This window comes from Uranotaenia lowii, chromosome 1 (assembly GCF_029784155.1).
Source record: "Uranotaenia lowii strain MFRU-FL chromosome 1, ASM2978415v1, whole genome shotgun sequence".
NCBI lineage: Eukaryota > Metazoa > Arthropoda > Insecta > Diptera > Culicidae > Uranotaenia > Uranotaenia lowii.
Window position 1 is genome coordinate 166,968,250 of NC_073691.1, and position 18,218 is coordinate 166,986,467.

The 18,218-nt window shown below is 42.5% G+C and overlaps 2 protein-coding genes and 1 long non-coding RNA gene across 3 annotated transcripts; 1 reads left to right on the forward strand and 2 right to left on the reverse strand.

Annotated features, from left to right (window-relative positions):
• The first annotated feature begins 2,953 nt into the window (after nt 1-2,953).
• Nucleotides 2,954-3,530, forward strand: LOC129753886 (uncharacterized). Its single transcript, XR_008738959.1, has 3 exons — nt 2,954-3,133; nt 3,263-3,416; nt 3,487-3,530. It is a non-coding gene; the product is annotated as an uncharacterized LOC129753886 (long non-coding RNA).
• Nucleotides 3,531-9,678: 6,148 nt separating this feature from the next.
• On the reverse strand, nt 9,679-10,305 carry LOC129738120 (uncharacterized). Its single transcript, XM_055729305.1, has one exon. The coding sequence runs from the start codon at nt 10,303-10,305 to the stop codon at nt 9,679-9,681; it is 627 nt and encodes a 208-aa protein (XP_055585280.1).
• A 7-nt stretch (nt 10,306-10,312) lies between these two features.
• Nucleotides 10,313-13,111, reverse strand: LOC129738121 (uncharacterized). The gene has a single exon (XM_055729306.1). The coding sequence runs from the start codon at nt 13,109-13,111 to the stop codon at nt 10,313-10,315; it is 2,799 nt and encodes a 932-aa protein (XP_055585281.1).
• Between the last annotated feature and the right edge of the window lie 5,107 nt (nt 13,112-18,218).

Below are 18,218 nucleotides of genomic sequence, written 5' to 3' on the forward strand. Positions count from 1 at the left end.
CTTCCGGTGCCGGACGACATCTTCACCAAGCTGAATGGATCCAAGGTTTTTAGCATCATTGATTTGTTCAATGCTTATCTCCAAGTTGAAGTGGACGCAGAATCAAAGAAGCTGCTCACAATTAACACCCATCGAGGACTTTCAACAGACTAGCTCCTCGTGTCAAATCCGCTCCCGGGGCATTACAGCAGATGATGAACAGAATGATAGCGAATCTCGATGGCGTTGAAACGTTCCTGGAGGACATCATCATTTTCAGTAAGACCGAATCCGACCATCACAAACGATTTCGAGCACTCTTCAACCGACTCTGCGAGTATGGGTTCCATCTTCGTGAAGACAAATACAACATTCTCCAGTGGCGAATCAAGTAACTGGGCCATAAAAAAAGTATACGTCCTGATTCTTCGAAGATTGAAGCCATCGCCCGGATGCCAGCACCAACAGACGTCTCATCTCTCCGCTCCTTCCTTGGTGTTGTGAATTTCTACGGCAAGATTGTACGCGCAATGCACCAACATAGGCACCCTCTTGATGCACTATTGAAGAAGGACGTCAAATTTATCTGATTTCAAGTATGCCAACAAGTATTCGAGAAATTCAAGACGACACTCCTATCAGATCTTCTGCTTACCCACTTACCCACGACCCGAGCTTGGGCATCATCGTTCCTGCTGAGGCGTCGAAATCCAGAATTGGTGCCGTCATTATGCATCGATTTCCGGATGATTATCTCAAGACATTCGCTTCCCGAACGCTTACGTCAGCTGAGGTCGGGTACAGTCAGATCGAAAAGGACCCAAGCAACCAAAATTCCCTTAAAAAGGTTCCTTAGAAGCTTAATCAGCTCTCGTTTGTGTCTGAAGAGAATGCTAATCAGCCCAAAATTTAAGTTCTTAAAGCTACTTTCAAGTTCGTTTAGGTGGCTGTAGAGAACGCTATTCAGCTTCTAAGAGAATGTCAAGAAACTTCTACGTGCCGAAAAAAAAATCCGATTGACATTTTGCTCTGACAACCATATGTCAGATTGCTAGGTTGCCGGTCTATCATGGTCTATCTCATTGGTTTTAGTTATATTGTTTTGATTACAAAAGCTACTTACGCTTATAGAATTGAACCGCTGCTCTCTAGGTTGCAATGAAACTCACCAGCCTCTCGACCAATCCAGCAATAGTTCATTGCCACTGTAAAAATTAGTATTTAAACTAATTTTATTTGAACTTGCGTATGAGCGAAGATAAAATGGGCTGTTTGAGAGTTTAAAGATTTTGTTTTCAAGGACTTTCAGTACACCAAATGAATATGTAATTACAAATATTTCATCATCAGTTATCAGTTTATTCAGAAAAATTGCTTTTTTCAACACTATTACATAAAAGTCACTATTACCTACGGCACCGGCCTAGTCATCCAGCAGAAATCCGCTGTTCCCGAAACAACAGGATGTTGTAGCATGCACGTAGTGAGGATGGTCTTGGAAAATATGATGATCGCGGATGTTTTTATGAGAGGAATGAATTTCCGGAGGTTTCCCATCTGAGAAAGGGTTTTCTTAAGCTGCGCCACAATGTATTTCCAAATCGCCGGCTGCAAGCGATGGTACTCTCCGCAGCGGTGGATGATGAAAATGCTCTGAAAATATAAAAACTTCTATGTTAAAAATCCGGAAAATTGTATCACATATTTGTTTCAACCTTAGATTTTTTTTTTTCATTTTGCGTTGAATTCCCTTCTAAACATGAGTACTGATAAAAAGAAAACAAATACCATGACATAAAACTGACAGACATATTTGACATGTCGCTTAGAATTCCCAAATAAGTTCCTTAAAACAATTAGAAGTATTTTAGAATTCCCAAATAAGTTCCTTGAAACGCCTAGAAGTATCTTAGAAAGTGCTTAGCGCTCGCAACCGACCTTCTTGAAAGAAGTTGCGTTAAAGGCGCTTGGAAGTTCCGTTATCGGTGTTTTAACCTTTTAAAAGGTGATGGAAGTTCCTGAGTAACTTTTACGTGACGTGAGTCGCCTAAAGCTCTCTTTAAACAATTTTTCAGCCAAATGTGAACTTCGGAGTGCCATCTTTAAGTAAGAACGCGACTTTTGGTTGCTTGGGGAAGGACTCAGCCATCTTTTGCTCAGAATTTTTGGTTCCATCCCGCCAACTTGAAGAAGAAGTCGAGGTTCCTTTGGATGAAGCTATCGAATCTTTACCTGTTTCCTCCAAATTGGTCCAACGTGTGACAAGCCTGTCCTCCAGCCAGTTACCAAGTTTATCTAAAAAAGATGGCCTTCCGATCTCAGCCGTACCCATTAGATGCTACATGAGGACAGTTTAAGCGAGTGTAATCTCATCAATCCTGCGATACGGCGGAACAATACACTTAGCGGCGATACGGCGGAGCAATACACTTAGCAACGCGCATAGACTCTAACCTGCAGATTATAAGCAATCGGATCGTATCTTCAGAAGTGGCCTACGTACTGGTGGGGGTCATCTGCATCTCAGTTCTGCTAGATGAGGTCGTTTTTTTGTGTCACATCAATCTGTAGGACAGCTCAGAGAAAGAAAGGTTTACCCATTGTCTGATCCCAATCGTTGGGAATGCTTGTTCGTTTATTGCCAGTTGATCCTAGTTTGCCACCAGTATTGCATTTACTGCTATCAATTTGTTTGTTTATTCGTTCGATGGACAATCAGTCTTGCACCAGCTGTGAAATGGAAACAGCCGGTACACGCTCGTTTTTTTATAACCATTTTCGAGTTTTTTTGAACCATTTTATGGTTTTCTTTTCAAAACGTCGAAAATTGTTATTTTTGAACCAGAATAAAATGTTAAATTTTAAGCATGTTCAAAGTTTTTGTGGAAACACAAAATAATGGTTAAAATTTCAATGATGATTAACATTTTTCGTTCCGCGTCCGCCATTGTTTTTTTTACATTCGGGTCAGGTAATTTTCGTCTAAACAATGCTTCGTTATTCTCTTGCAATTCACTAATAAGAAATGCGCTGTGATCGTCGGATTTTCAACTTAAATGGTGCAGTGGAAAAATGTGCCGAATATACCAACCGATGGGAACAAGGAAGATCCGGATATTGGATCCCAGTTTAAAGAAGAAAAGCAGGAGAAAAGGTGAGTTTTTTCATATACTATTGGATGTCTTCAGAAAATTTCGCGATTAAAAAGCGGGATGATATAAATTTTGCAAAATTTGTTTTTAACTGTTTTGATTCTTCTAAAAAATAGTTTCTATTTTCCCAGTCATTCCCCATGGTCGTCTAGGCATGCGATTTCATCTTCCGGAGTAAGTCGGACGATCTGGAGCAAGATCCGGAACTTGATCCTCGGCAAATGGTGGATTAAAATTCAATTTTGATATTTCCCGAATCACGATTTGACTGCAGTAGCTCAAGAGGTATGTTTTATAACGAGCAATTAACCAGTAGCCCTGCAAAGGAACCGGATTAGAAATTATTCCTTTTAAGTTGTAGGATCCCCAAGCCGGGAGAGTACAGCATCATACGTGACCATACCTCAATCGAAGTTGTGAACCATCGATGGAAAAATAATTTTATGTTAGAATGAATGTTTTTTAATCCATGTTAAAAGATGTAACTTGTTAGTTTAATTCTATATCGTTTTAATTAAATAAAATAACAATGACGAATTATTAATTTTAATACATTTCAAAATAGGTAATTCATTACGTAAATCTTCATTCAATCCTTAAAAGAAAGAATTTCGACCCTTTTTTCCAAAAACGGTTGTTTTTCAACCATTATTCACATTTGGAAAACGTTTAAAAAATAACCATAATCCAAGTTCTCCTCAAAATCTCATTTTATGAGTTTTCGCGGAAAACTCATAAAACGACTTAACCCACAAAACCTCGATTATGGTTATTTTTCAAGCAATAATGGTTCAACATGGCCGAACGTGTAGCAAACCGAAGATAATATCAGTGTTGTGGATGAGCGTTTGAGTGAGTGGATTTTTTCGAAAGTTTAACGGAATTTTTTTCGATTGTCACTCCAAACAGCAATAGCTTTGAAGAAATTTTCTCACTAGGTACACACTGAACTGAAATTCAATTGCTGTAAACAGACTAACTGACTCTGTAAGGCAGCTGGAAAATTTGACATTAAGATGCATTTGTTAAGAAAGAAACATACGCTGAGCTTGAATATTTAATTAAATTTTCTATATGGAGCCCTTTTCGTGCCATTGTATAATTTTTTAGATAAAAAATAAGTTAACCCAATCCCACATTTCTCAAATGGCATTCAACGGTATTTCGGTAACAATCGGCCATCCATCTCCGGTCAAATCCGATCCGATGAACTTTTACAGCTCGTTTCCTGCCAGCAGCCGGGCAGAGAAGGTATCAATTCGACTAATTTCAACCAATGATCACCGCTAATCACATATCATTCCCGGGGTCCCATCCTAGTTCGGAGCCAGCCAGATACTAATAGAGACATTACCGGGCCAAATTGCCTCAGCTCAGCTGATTCCAGCTGGTGGAGCCAGTCAAATCGCCCCCAGGCCAAAACCAACTCATCAGTCAGACTTATCTGAAGGCACTGATCCATCCATCCGTCGACGAATAAATATCGGTGCCCAATCAATTTCTAGACATCGGCCATATAACACCCCCGGTCTTGGCCGGGAAACAGCGGAGGCATCAACGAAAAAAGAATGAAAGAAAAAAAACCCCACCAACAAACGACGTGTTTCGAATGACTTTATTAGCAGTCTGAGTTAGAAAATAAAAATAAAATATACAGCGAGGTGGATGATGGAGGGCTCCAAATAAGGCACCTTCCTCCGAAGTTCCGAACCAAGAGAGAGAGAGAGAAAATAAAACCTGTGGGCCCCGCAGTCAAAAACGCATCATAAACATCTAATCAAATTAACTATTTATTGCATCTATAATCGATGGCCTGGTTGGTGAAGAGGATGGTGAGGAAACTTTCCGAAGAATGTTCACGGAAATCGAGTCGAGCTATTCAAACATCTCGCGTCAAGGAAATCCAATAGCTGCTCGTATCAGCATCGGGCTGGGGCGTATCGAATGTCAAACCCCGGCCGGACCCCAAACTTCCCGAAATGCGACAGCAAACAACATGTTAGTTCACGCGCCTAAACGGATCAGATTATAATCTTCATCCGGCAGTGGTTTTTTGTATTGATTGGCACAACTATTTTGATTAGCTGGTTTGGGGTGTGTCGTTTGGGGCGATGAGTTTCCATTCGATCGACTGCCACTGAAAATATAACCCTTAAACAAAATAATAAACGCTTAAGCATTTTTTTAAATTGTTGGACAGCTCATTTCTCAAGATTTGTTTACCTTGTGCAATATTGAGACAAATACTTTCGAATATTTTCGCATATCGCTACGTTGTACAATGGGCACAATTTTAGTAGAGCTTATCTCAGCTTCCGTGATAGGCTCGAGAGTGTAACATTAACCACTCGCATGTTGTGCGACCATTGATACGATATGTGATTATGATTCCAACGTTACATAGCTCCACATTCAGTATCGCAAAGGCTTCAAGTAATCTGTGACCTCTAGGGTCATAACACCTACTTCTCAGCCAACTGCCCAACCCCCCTTTTTTACAAGTTTTTACTCAATTTTGTACCCCCACAGATACCACGTACACTTCCTACTTTCTTAGCTACACTTGGGACCTCTGACCTCTGATACCACCCAGAACTGAAATGAAACTTTAGAAGATGTGAGGTCAAACTCGCGCTTGTGCGCTCCCCGAAAATACTCATGAACGCCGATGGCTGCCCTGTGCCGCTTCAACTTTTCAACTTTACGCGATCCAAAGGCTTTGTCATTATGTCCGCCTCCATGCTTTTAGTTGGCAATTGACATGTAGCGGAGCTCGATGATTCGTTTTGAGTGTAGGTCCTTGGTGAACGCTTACTTGGTGTTAGTGTGCTTAGAACGGCGTTCCAGACGTTCAGACTCTACGATCTTCAAACACGATTGATGGTCCTCCCATACAACGACAGGAGCTCGTTGTTCTTGATGTAGATCATTAAGCAGCTGCGATACCACAGCAACTCCGCGAGGACACCGCAACGCATGACTGTTTTCGTGTGCCCCATTCGACGGGCCCTCCGCCGAACTTCAGTAGAAAACTAGAATGTGATTTCATGTCAACCTCGTCGATGGCCCAGCGTCCACGTCCACGTAGCATTCAAGTTCGCCGATGCCGGATCATAGATGCAAACGGTAATCTTTCGTAGCCTTGAGGTACCTGATGACTCGCTTTGCTTCTGTCTAATCGCTGTTCGACGGGTTTGAAGCTTTTCTTCCCAGCAACGATGTAGGCGATGTGTTTGTAGGCAATTCGGTCTCCTTGCTTGAGATATGCGGGTCCATGTCCGGGAAGTGTTTGAGATCATCCGGACCCAACAGCTTGAAGTCTGTCTAAAGCGAACGAGATATTGCTTCGAACTCCTCCTCCGAGCTGCACGCGATGACCGTATCGTCGTCGTATATCATGATGAAGGTCTTCTTCCCTTTGTGGCTGCGGATGTACAGGCATTTCTCGGCACTAGCTTCGACGAACCCCATCGTTTTGAAGACTCCGTCTATTTTCTTATCCCAGACCCTGACTGTTTAAGTCCAAAAATGCTTTATTTTAGGCAACACACCGTGCCGTCGTTTCGTTCGAAGCCAAGCGGTAGAGGCTTTTTATGTCCGGGTGCTTGACAAGCGTCTGTTGCTTGCTGACCAACACGAGCACTGTTCGTAGGGTCGCCTATCGTACGACGGGGGCAAAGACCTCGTCGTAATCTCGGCCGTATTTTTGCGAAAATCCTTGGGCAACTTGTCTTGCTTTATGGTGCACTATTTGTCCGTTTTCGTACCGTTTTCTTTAAAAAGTCCATTTGCATCCTACCGGTTTGTTTCCAGGCTGCAATGGGACCAACTCCGACGTACCGTACTCTTGAAAGGACCTTATCTCCTCTTGCATTGCTACTTGCCAGACAGCAGCCTCGGGTCGTTTGATCGCTTCGGAGTAGCTACGGGGTTCTTCTTCGAAATGCTTCCCCACGAATGCGGCAAGGTCGAACTATTCAGGGGGGTACACCTTTCTATCGCCCCGTGTTGACTTTCTGCATACTACCGGTTCTACGGGGTCGCCCTTGATTCTTGGTCGGCCAGGCTATCGAAATCTTCCTTATTTTCTTCTTCGCCTGGTTGCTTCGAGATAACTGGGTCCTTCTGCAAAATGGAATAGAATTCCACCTTCCCGTCGATATGATGATATCCGCGAAAGGTACTTGCTACGCTTGAGTCCCATTCGTCTTCGGTTAACTTGGCGTCTCGGCTGACGTAGATCTGACAGGTGCTCTCACCAAGAAGCGGCTTGCCTTGTGCTCGGACGAATAACCGATGAATATCAGCTTTTAAGCTGTGGCGTTTTGTTTCTTCCTCTTTACTTTAGGAATTTGAATCCAAGCGCTGCAACTTTCAAGTGATGGACCTTGGGTTTCACACCATTCTAGAGCTCGAAGGGCGTGACGTCAAGAGGTTTGGCGCCTCTGCCCTGTAACATTGCTCTAACCTCGAATTGAAAATTTCGTTCCGCAATATCGTTTTGTTGGGGGCTATAGGCCGCTGTGTACAGCTGCGTAATCTCCTCTCGCTTGTGGAACAACTGAAATTGCTTGCTGCTGTACTCTCCGCCCTGGTCTGAACGGATGGCTACGGTGAATTAACAACCAGCGTCTAAGCACGAGCGACGTATTCTTCTATTTCCGTTGCCACTTTTGATTTTTTTTTTCTTCAATAGGAAGATTACGCAATATTTAGAGCGCTGATGTGGTCTAGTGGATAGGCTGGCGTGAGTCTGGTAACCCAGGCGTACTGAGTTTAATTCAAGGTATCGGCAAGAAAACTTTTGGGTTCAATCCCATAAGTTGCCGACAGGTAAGACATGTTTAATTGTATAAATAACTAAATGCACTAAATATTTCAGAGGGAATGCCTCTGGGGATAACCTGAAGAGACTACTGCCAGCGGAGTGGATTGCCAACCATTGTAGGTCTCTGAAGGTTGGGTGCCTTCCCTCGACGAACCATTGGCCGTGGAAGCCCTAGAAGCAACTCGAAGGCCAAGCCACACAGACATAGGCTGGACTTTGCTATCGATGGGGGAACCTGTGGGGGAACCATACATGCATACATACAATTGTAAGATCACGCAGTATCTGGTGTGGTCATCTATGATGGTCTTAAAGTACCGATAACCACTGACCGACGGTGTATCAACCGGACCGCTAACGTCCGTGTGCACTAGACCCATAGGAGGACTTGAGGTAGCCGTCGATTCGTTGGGAAAGGTTGGCATCATACCTTATAGGCAGCATTCGCACTGCTCGTCAACGTTGCACTCGTGTATTCTGATGCCGTCCGCCAGACTGCCTTTCTGCAAATGTTGAAACGCTTTCGGATCCCAGTTGCCGAATCTCCTTTGCCAAAAGTGCTTATAATCCTGTAGTATCCAGGAACAGGAACAGTTTCTAACCCTTTAGAGTGTCCGTAAAAGAAAACTAACTTCAGGAGATCTGCACTTGATGGTAGTTGACCCTAGAATGTTTAGTATACTTTCTTGTTCTAGTTTGGCATGCTTTGTTGTAGGCATGCTTTGTTGTAAAAGTCAAGAACAAGCAAACATATTCGAATGTATTCATTTTATGATACTACAAATCCTTTTGGTGATGTTCGCTTGCACCCTGACGACGCTCTGAGGTTGCTTGATGTGATACAGGTCGTCGTTCAAGGTTGCCGCGGCTAGAGTGACTTCTCCTCGCACGATCCGACAGCCAGCTGCGTCTAAAATTACAGTGCTTGTTCTGTTGGACCAGCGCGCGGACTGAAAGTTAGTTCAGGGACAGAACCGAGCATAAAGTGCTCTACGAAGGTTCATTTCTTGGCGGTGGACTCGCTCGTTAACGCACTCGACGACGCAGGGACCTTCACCACAAACCTTGACGTCCTTACCGTCCACCAGCTTGACAAACCTAGACGCACTTTCCTTCAGCTCAAAAATCGATTTCTGGTCGGTGACGGTGGCTTGTCGCACCGGATCCACGGCTTGCTTGCGTTTACTACAGCTACGACACTGGTATCCTATGCAAAAGAAAAGGTTTTCTTACGACTTGATGGCTTTCCTTGGGATTTTTATTCCGCCTTCTTGTCTTGAATCATCTTGTGTTGCCAAATTTACGCTGAACCAGTTTTGATAGCAATATCTTTATTCGGATGCTTCAAACTAAAATGGAACTCTTATTAGTGTTACAGTTTTACATTTTAAGGTTAGGGAACTTACATTTCAGTCCAGATTCAATCCGAATTCAGTTACTTGGCAACTAGCTTATGATTCCTTGAGTTCTATCTACCTGTGCATAAATTTTCAGGTTTGTACGGTCCTCTATCTACTCGATAGCGGGAAATGCAGCATGTAGCGAGAAACTGTGCTGAGCCTGATATTTCTCCGTACGATGGATTGACCGTTAACTAAACCACTGAATTGCACTAGTAAACCGAATTTGGGGCAATGTTGTAAATTAGCCGATATTGTTAACAAGCGGAAGTTTACAATGAAGTTGACATCCGATTTTACACTCTTAAATAAATTTAACCTATTTATCCAGTGTCGCCAGATGAGCTGGTGGCTTGGCGACAGTCTCCCCCTGGTGTGTTTCGACGTTTTCCGGAATCGCACGACCTTTAACATCTAAGAGCGCCAGTCTGGACATCGGGCGTTTGTGATCACCACTTGAAGTTCTTATCATCGCCTGTCTCGCGATCCCATCCGGGTTCCGTATCAGTTGTAAAACTCTGCCCCTTTCCCATCCGTTCCTCTTCGCAGGATCTATCACCATCACGACATCTCCCTCTTCTAATGGCTTCACGTTTTCGAACCACTTCGATTGTCGTCTGATCACAGGGAGGTATTCCTTAATCCAGCGGGTCCAGAATCTGTCGAGTTGATTCTGAATGTTGTCCCACGAACGTCCAAGAAGGTGTATTCGATATGAATTTCCGGATTCGGCGAGCCTTTGTTGGGTTTTGTCTATATTTTCACGATCGTACTTCGCTCCGCTTGAACTTAGTAGAAGGAAGTGGTTAGGGGTCAGGGCCTCTGTTTCTTCCGAATCTATTGGCAGATAAGTCAGTGGTCTCGCGTTCACCATGCTCTCCACCTCTATGACCAGTGTCATCAGTCCCTCGTCATCAAACTTCTCGTCGCTGTAGGCGTAATTCATCGCGCGCTTAACCGATTAAACTAAGCGCTCCCAAGCTCCTCCCATATTGGGGAGCTCCCGGTGGTATAAAGGTCCACTTCGTATTGCTGCTAGTAAACGTGGCAAGTAATCCCTGACTTATCTGTGTTCTAAGTATTCGGTCTGCTCCTTGAAAGTTTGTACCGTTATCGCTCAAGAATTCGTAAGGCGAGCCCCGACGACCTACAAAGCGACGGACACAAGATATACACGATGCAGTTGTAAGTGTGAAAGCTATCTCTAAGTGTACAGCTCGAGTCGTTAGGCATGTAAATAGAGCAATCCAACGTTTAACATTTGCTCTACCGAGTTTGACAAGTAATGGTCCAAAATAGTCCAATCCCGTAAACGTGAATGGTCGTTCGTGGTGTGCAAGTCGTGCTGGTGGAAGTGGTGCCATAGGAGGTAGGGCTGGTTGGGCTCGACGTATTATACATAGCTGACATTCCTTACTGACTCTCTTAACTAGCACTCGCAATCCATCAATAGCATAGATTTGTCTCATCTCGTTCACGATAGTTTCTGCATTGCCATGGCGAAAGATGCGGTGGTAGCGGTCCGCCAGGAGTTCACAGGCTTTGTGATTGTTGGGCAAAATAATTGGAAACTTTACGCTGTAGGCGATATTTTGGGCTGCTTTAATTCGACTATTTTGCCGCAATATTCCTTTTTCGTCCAAGTGAGGCGACATCTTGTAGATTTTGCTTTCTTTCTGGATCACGTTCGGTATTCCTTTCTTCAGGGATGTACTTTCAAGAGCAATAATCTCATCCGCATAGACTTCTTTCTGAACTTGCTTGAAGATTGCTTCTTCTGCTGCTAGCAGTTCGGATTGTTGTAGATCTCCAGTTTGTTTAACGCTTCCTTTCTTAGCATTCCTGAAAAGACGTAGCATGAAAGCGATTGTGCGTTGTAACTTTTCCCAGGAGCTAAAATTTTCGTAACAAATCAAAGACTGATCGCAGATATGATATAGAGCGGAGGCTCGGATTTCTTCGGTGGTGATTGTATGATTTTCTTTTAGAGACGGCCACTTGCTTTCCGGTTCTTTGAGGAATTCGGGGCCGCTGAACCACTTGCTTTCTTGCGTGAAATACGGTCCTGAACCCCACTTTGCCGCTTCGTCTGCCGGATTACATCTGCTCGGGATCCATCTCCATTCATATTCTGAAGTCAGTTCTTGAATTTCGACAACTCTATTAGACACAAACGGTCGATAATTGCGTGGGTCCGCTTGTATCCAGGACAATGCTGTCTTGGAGTCTGTCCAAAGAATTGTTCTTGATATTATAAGACTATGATTTTCCTTCACGAATTTCGTCTGGCGCGCACCCCAAAGGCATGCTTGGAGCTCAAGGCGTGGTATAGACCACGGTTTAAGTGGAGCTACCTTGGCCTTAGCTGTGATGAGGCTGCATTGAGGATCTGCCTCATGGTTGAACGTTCTAAGATACAATACGCAGCAGTACGCGACCTCACTGGCATCAACGAACACGTGTAGTTCAGTGTTTCCATAAGTGGCAATATCAGCACAGGGAAAGTAACATCTCGAAATACGGATATTTGATATATGTTCGATGACACGAAACCACTGTGTCCAGCGATTATAAGCTTCAGGCTTCAAAGGTTCATCCCAACCAATCTTTGATCGCCATAACTCCTGGATTAAAATTCTGCCGTGTATGGTGTACGGAGCAAGGATCCCCAATGGATCGTAAAGTGACATGACGCAGCGCAAGACTTGTCGTTTGGTAGGATTTTTATTCTGCTGGATAAGATGGTGTACTTCGGGTTTCATTTCGGTCGAAAAACTAAGCTCATCGGTGGAAGGATCCCACAATAGTCCTAGCACACGCTCTGTGTTGGTGCTATCAATTAGACTGAGATTCTTTTTATCGACGGATTGTTTTTCGTTGAGAACCTCCATCACGGCTGGACTATTTGATCTCCAATGATGTAGATCGAATCCTCCATTTTTATTGATAAGGCGAATTTCCGTGGCTATTTTGGCTGCTTCGTCCCGAGAACTAAAACTCGCCAGGTAGTCGTCGACATAGGTATCATATATGATGGCTTTAGATGCTTCCGGATAGTCCTTTGCGTGGATGGTAGCATTCAAGTTTTTCACAAACTGTGCGGAGGCCGGGGAGCATGTACTTCCAAAGGTACATACGTCCATTATATAGACAGAAGGTTTCTCCGTAGGGTTTTCGCGCCACAAGAAGCGTTGGGAGTGTTTGTCATCATCTCGAATGTGGATACGATGAAACATCTCTCTAATATCCGAACTTACCTGAAATTGTCGAAAGCGAAAGAGCACTGCAACGAGTGAGGCTGTCTGGTCGGGGCCTTTGAGTAGCATGCTGTTGAGCGATATGCCGTCCACCTTCGCCGCTGCGTCCCAGATCATACGTACTTTTGCAGGTTTCTTCGGATTGGTAACTACTCCGACTGGCAGGTACCAGATTCTTTTTGGATCTGCTTGATTTAATTCTACTGCCGTCGCTCGATGTGCGTATTTCTTTTCTACGTACTCACGCATTTGGCGGCGAAGATTTTCACCCAAGTCTGGATTTCGCTCCATCCTCCTCTCCAAACCTTCTAATCTGCTAAGTGCCATAGGAAAGCGATCGGGCAGTTCAATATAATCCTCTCTCCATAGTAACCCGGTCTCGAAATGGTTACCGACCTTTTTTGTTGTAGTTTTTAGCAGCGTCAGTGCTCGTTGTTCCTCAGCTGAAGGAGGAATCTCCTTTGGTTTAACACCTACCGCATCAACCTCGCTCATTTGTTTAACCGATTCGTGGAGGTCTTCTTCGCAAGTACAGCTACACACATGAAAATTATATGCGTCCTCCTGATCAGCTGACTCCGTTCCGTAGACGCACCATCCAAGTCTCGTTTTGGCAGCCACAATTCCTGGTTTATCTCCCTCGCGTATTTTGAGCGGCAATGCTAGGCGTAGGTTTTTTTTTTTTGTAAATTCTTTATTTGAAACGGCTCATACCTTTAGGCTTTAAGGAGCCAAACTCGTTTTGTTTGATAACAATTGTGTGCTTATATCTAGTTCACTTTTAAAGAAAAAAGAAGATAGATAGGGAAATATGAAAATAAGAAGAAATTATAGACGAAGATCAATAGCTTTTAGGAAAAGATATATTTCGAACATGTAGTCCAAGTCTCTCACACCCAGCACATCTCTCACTGGAACATAGGGTGGTTTTCCTCGGGCCCGAAGGGAGTCTATCAAATTCGTTCTAGCGACAAGATGGACCTCGCACGACCAAACAATATGCTCGATGTCGTGGTAACCTTGGCCGCAACTACACAAATTGCTGCTAGCAATATTCAAACGATAGAGTACCGCGTCTAAGGAATAATGATTGGACATGAGACGGGAAAATATACGAATAAAATCTCGACTCAGGTCCAATCTATTAAACCAGGGTTTGAGGCTTACCTTTGGGATAATCGAGTGGAGCCATCGACCCAACTCATCCTCGTCCCATTTGCGCTGCCAGTTGACAAGAGAGTTTCTTCGAACTATGAAGTAAAATTCGTTGAAGACGATTTCACGGTGATATGTGACGCCTTCCATCGCCCCCACCTTTGCCAGAGAGTCCGCCCTCTCATTACCCAATATCGAGCAATGTGAGGGGACCCAAACGAAGGTGATGGCAAAGCAACGTCTTGATAAAGCACTCAGAGTCTCCCGTATCTTCCCGAGGAAATACGGTGAGTTCTTTCCTGGTTTTATTGAACGGATTGCTTCAACAGAACTGAGGCTGTCCGTTATAATATAGTAGTGTCCTACTGGCCTTGAAACGACGCTGTAAATGGCTCCTAATGGGCTGTAAACGCCCAGTAAATGGCTCCTAATTCTGCGATGTATACCGAGCATGGTGGATGGAGGTTATATGAGGCAGTAGCTATTTCGTTAAAAACTCCAAATCCCGTTGATTCCTCTATAAGCGACCCATCTGTAAAGTACATTTTGTCAGCATCGACGTGTCTATATTTAGCATCGAAAATTCTTGGAATCAGAAGTGGACGGTGCGAATCAGGGATTCCACGAATTTCTTGCTGCATAGACAAATCAAACTGGACAGAAGAGTTGTCGTAGTCTGGGATGTAAACACGAGTTGGAGAATATGAAGAAGGATTAACCTGCATGGACATGAAGACATGGTATATAGACATAAATCTGGTTTGAAGATTTTGCTCAAGAAGCCTTTCAAAATTTGCGGTCACCAATGGGTTCATGACCTCACACCTGATGAGGAACCGGAGTGATAACAAATTGAATCGATCTTTTAATGGGAGTATGCCTGCCAAAACTTCAAGACTCATATTATGCGTAGAAGGCATACAGCCCAAAGCGATGCGGAGACAACGATATTGGATACGCTCGAGTTTGATGAGATGAGTTTTAGCAGCTGACTGGAAACAGAAGCTACCATATTCCATAACTGAGAGAATTGTTGTTCGATACAATTTTAAAAGATCTTCTGGGTGAGCTCCCCACCAAGTGCCAGTGATTGATCGGAGAAAATTGATTCTTTGTTGGCATTTTCCTTTCAGATACTCAATGTGGGCTCTCCAGGTACATTTGGAATCAAACCAAACCCCAAGATACTTAAAACACCTCGATTGAGTAATCGTTCTGCCTAGGAGATGAAGCTTAGGTTGAGCAGGTCTACGCTTCTTAGAGAAAACAACCATCTCCGTTTTCTGTGGAGAAAACTCAATCCCAAGCCCCAAAGCCCAGGTTGACAATCTGTCTAAAGTATCTTGTAAAGGTCTGTGCAGATGAGACTCAGTAGATCCTGTGACAGACACTACACCGTCATCTGCAAGTTGTCTTAGTGTGCAACCTTCGGAGATACAACTGTCGATGTCACTTACGTAAAAGTTGTACAAAAGAGGACTCAAACATGAACCTTGCGGGAGGCCCATGTAAGAGGTCCTTCTAATTGAAATATCTCCGTGAGCAAAGTTCAGATGTTTCTCACAAAGCAAGCTGTATAAGATGTTGTTCAATAGGGGAGGCAGACCCCGGGAGTGCAACTTGTCAGACAAAACCTCTATTGAGACTGCATCAAAAGCCTCTTTATGTCTAGAAACACCGAAGCCATTTGCTCACGTTTTGCGTACGCCATTTGTATCTCTGAAGACAGCAAAGCAAGACAATCGTTTGTCCCTTTGCCCCTTCGAAACCCAAATTGAGTATCTGAAAGGAGACCATTTGTTTCCACCCATTTATCCAATCGGAACAAAATCATTTTCTCCATCAATTTCCGAATGCAAGACAACATCGCTATTGGACGGTACGAATTAAAATCGGAAGCTGGTTTCCCAGGCTTTTGGATGGCAATAACTCTCACTTGTCTCCAATCTTCGGGAACAATGTTATGCTCAGAGGTGCAAATGAACGTTCAGCGCAAACGTCGTCGAGAAAAAGTCGCAAGCTGATTATTTCTAGAAAAGGTTAAGATCAGCTACGACGCCTTACTTGTGGTTGAAAAAAAATGAACGCATCGCAACGACGCTGTGGCACGATTGGTTCAAATGACTGCATCTCTTAAGTTCATTCCGATGCTTTGCGAACAGTTCGCCTACTGATTTTAAGGCGACGTCAACCGAAGGATCCGTTCGTTTGAATTCATCGGGGATAAGTTCAAACAACCTTATCGAGATAGGGTCGTTTGAACGTTCAATTGAATGTTCACTTTTGAACGTTCAATTGAATGTTCGTCTGATGCGTTCGGCAGCCTAAGGCAAGACGCCGAGCCGTGTTTGGATGGGATGGATTATTGATATGGTGCATTGCTTGCGTGTGATGTTCGGTCGTCGCTCGACGATAGAGGGTGTCGGGTGTCTTGTAGCGCGCGGACGACTTGGTAAAGAGAATGAGGCGCAGCTACAGTTTCATTTAACGGTGCAATTTTACTGAATAAAATGCAAACCGCCCAACTACGGTTGGGCTTGTAAGGCTTGTAAGAGATTTTTTATTCTTTTTCATTCCATGTTAGGTTCAGAACTGAAGCAAACCGTCAAGACCCGCGAAATTTAATTCAAATTTTCAGATATCAGATTCAGATTTCAGATTTTAGATTTAGATTCCAGATTCAGATTTCAGATTCAGATTTCAGATTCAGATTTCAGATTCAGATTTCAGATTCAGATTTCAGATTCAGATTTCAGATTCAGATTTCAGATTCAGATTTCAGATTCAGATTTCAGATTCAGATTTCAGATTCAGATTTCAGATTCAGATTTCAGATTCAGATTTTAGATTCAGATTTCAGATTCAGATTTCAGATTTTAAATTTAGATTCCAGATTCAGATTTCAGATTCAGATTTCAGATTCAGATTTCAGATTCAGATTTCAGATTCAGATTTCAGATTCAGATTTCAGATTCAGATTTCAGATTCAGATTTCAGATTCAGATTTCAGATTCAGATTTTAGATTCAGATTTCAGATTCAGATTTCAGATTTTAGATTTAGATTCCAGATTCAGATTTCAGATTCAGATTTCAGATTCAGATTTCAGATTCAGATTTCAGATTCAGATTTCAGATTCAGATTTCAGATTCAGATTTCAGATTCAGATTTCAGATTCAGATTTCAGATTCAGATTTCAGATTCAGATTTCAGATTCAGATTTCAGATTCAGATTTCAGATTCAGATTTCAGATTCAGATTTCAGATTCAGATTTCAGATTCAGATTTCAGATTCAGATTTCAGATTCAGATTTCAGATTCAGATTTCAGATTCAGATTTCAGATTCAGATTTCAGATTCAGATTTCAGATTCAGATTTCAGATTCAGATTTCAGATTCAGATTTCAGATTCAGATTTCAGATTCAGATTTCAGATTCAGATTTCAGATTCAGATTTCAGATTCAGATTTCAGATTCAGATTTCAGATTCAGATTTCAGATTCAGATTTCAGATTCAGATTTCAGATTCAGATTTCAGATTCAGATTTCAGATTCAGATTTCAGATTCAGATTTCAGATTCAGATTTCAGATTGGAAATGGACTTCCGCTCATTATGAGTTGATGTTTTACATATATGAGTTTATGTTTAACATATATGAGTTAATGAGTTGATGATTAAATATATTGAGTCCCAAATTCATGGCGTACACCATTTGATTAAGACCCGAAATCAGAAATTTGGAATTCATTTATTGGGGTTAGAATAGAAAAAATGAAAAATTTGGTAATATTTTGTTCACCAGAACTATCACTAAATGTAATGAAATGATTAACTGTTGGTGGTAGATTTTCTAACATGATTTACTTTTCAAATGCCCATTAATTTCCATATTTTTTTCATCCCGATGGAATGAACACTTTAAATGGAAATGACGTTAGGGTTGGTGGCAAAGGGGTATAACTTATACCGTATAAGTAAATTACTTGGTAGCAAATGGGTCTGCACTTATACCCCTTTGGCTCCAAACAAAAAGTAATTTTCAGTAAGCAGGATTTTTTCAACAATATCAAAACATGAGAAAATAGCGAAATAAAATTGTGATTAAAACAGCATATGGTGTTTGACAGTCGAAGATTTGCTCTAGATGGTTAACTCAATTTTTTCCATTTTGCACTTATACCCCTTTTGGCTCCAAGGGCCTCAAATATGAATCTAAAATCTTAACCCAAAATCTTAACCTTAATCCTAAAACTGAATGCTTAATATGAAACCTGAATCTGATATCTGAATCAGGATCTGAAATCTGAAATCTGAATCAAAATATGAATCTGAAATCTGAATCTGAATCTGAAATCTGAATCTGAAATCTGAATCTGAAATCTGAATCTGAAATCTGAATCTGAAATCTGAATCTAAATTCTGAATCTGAAATCTGAATCTGAATCT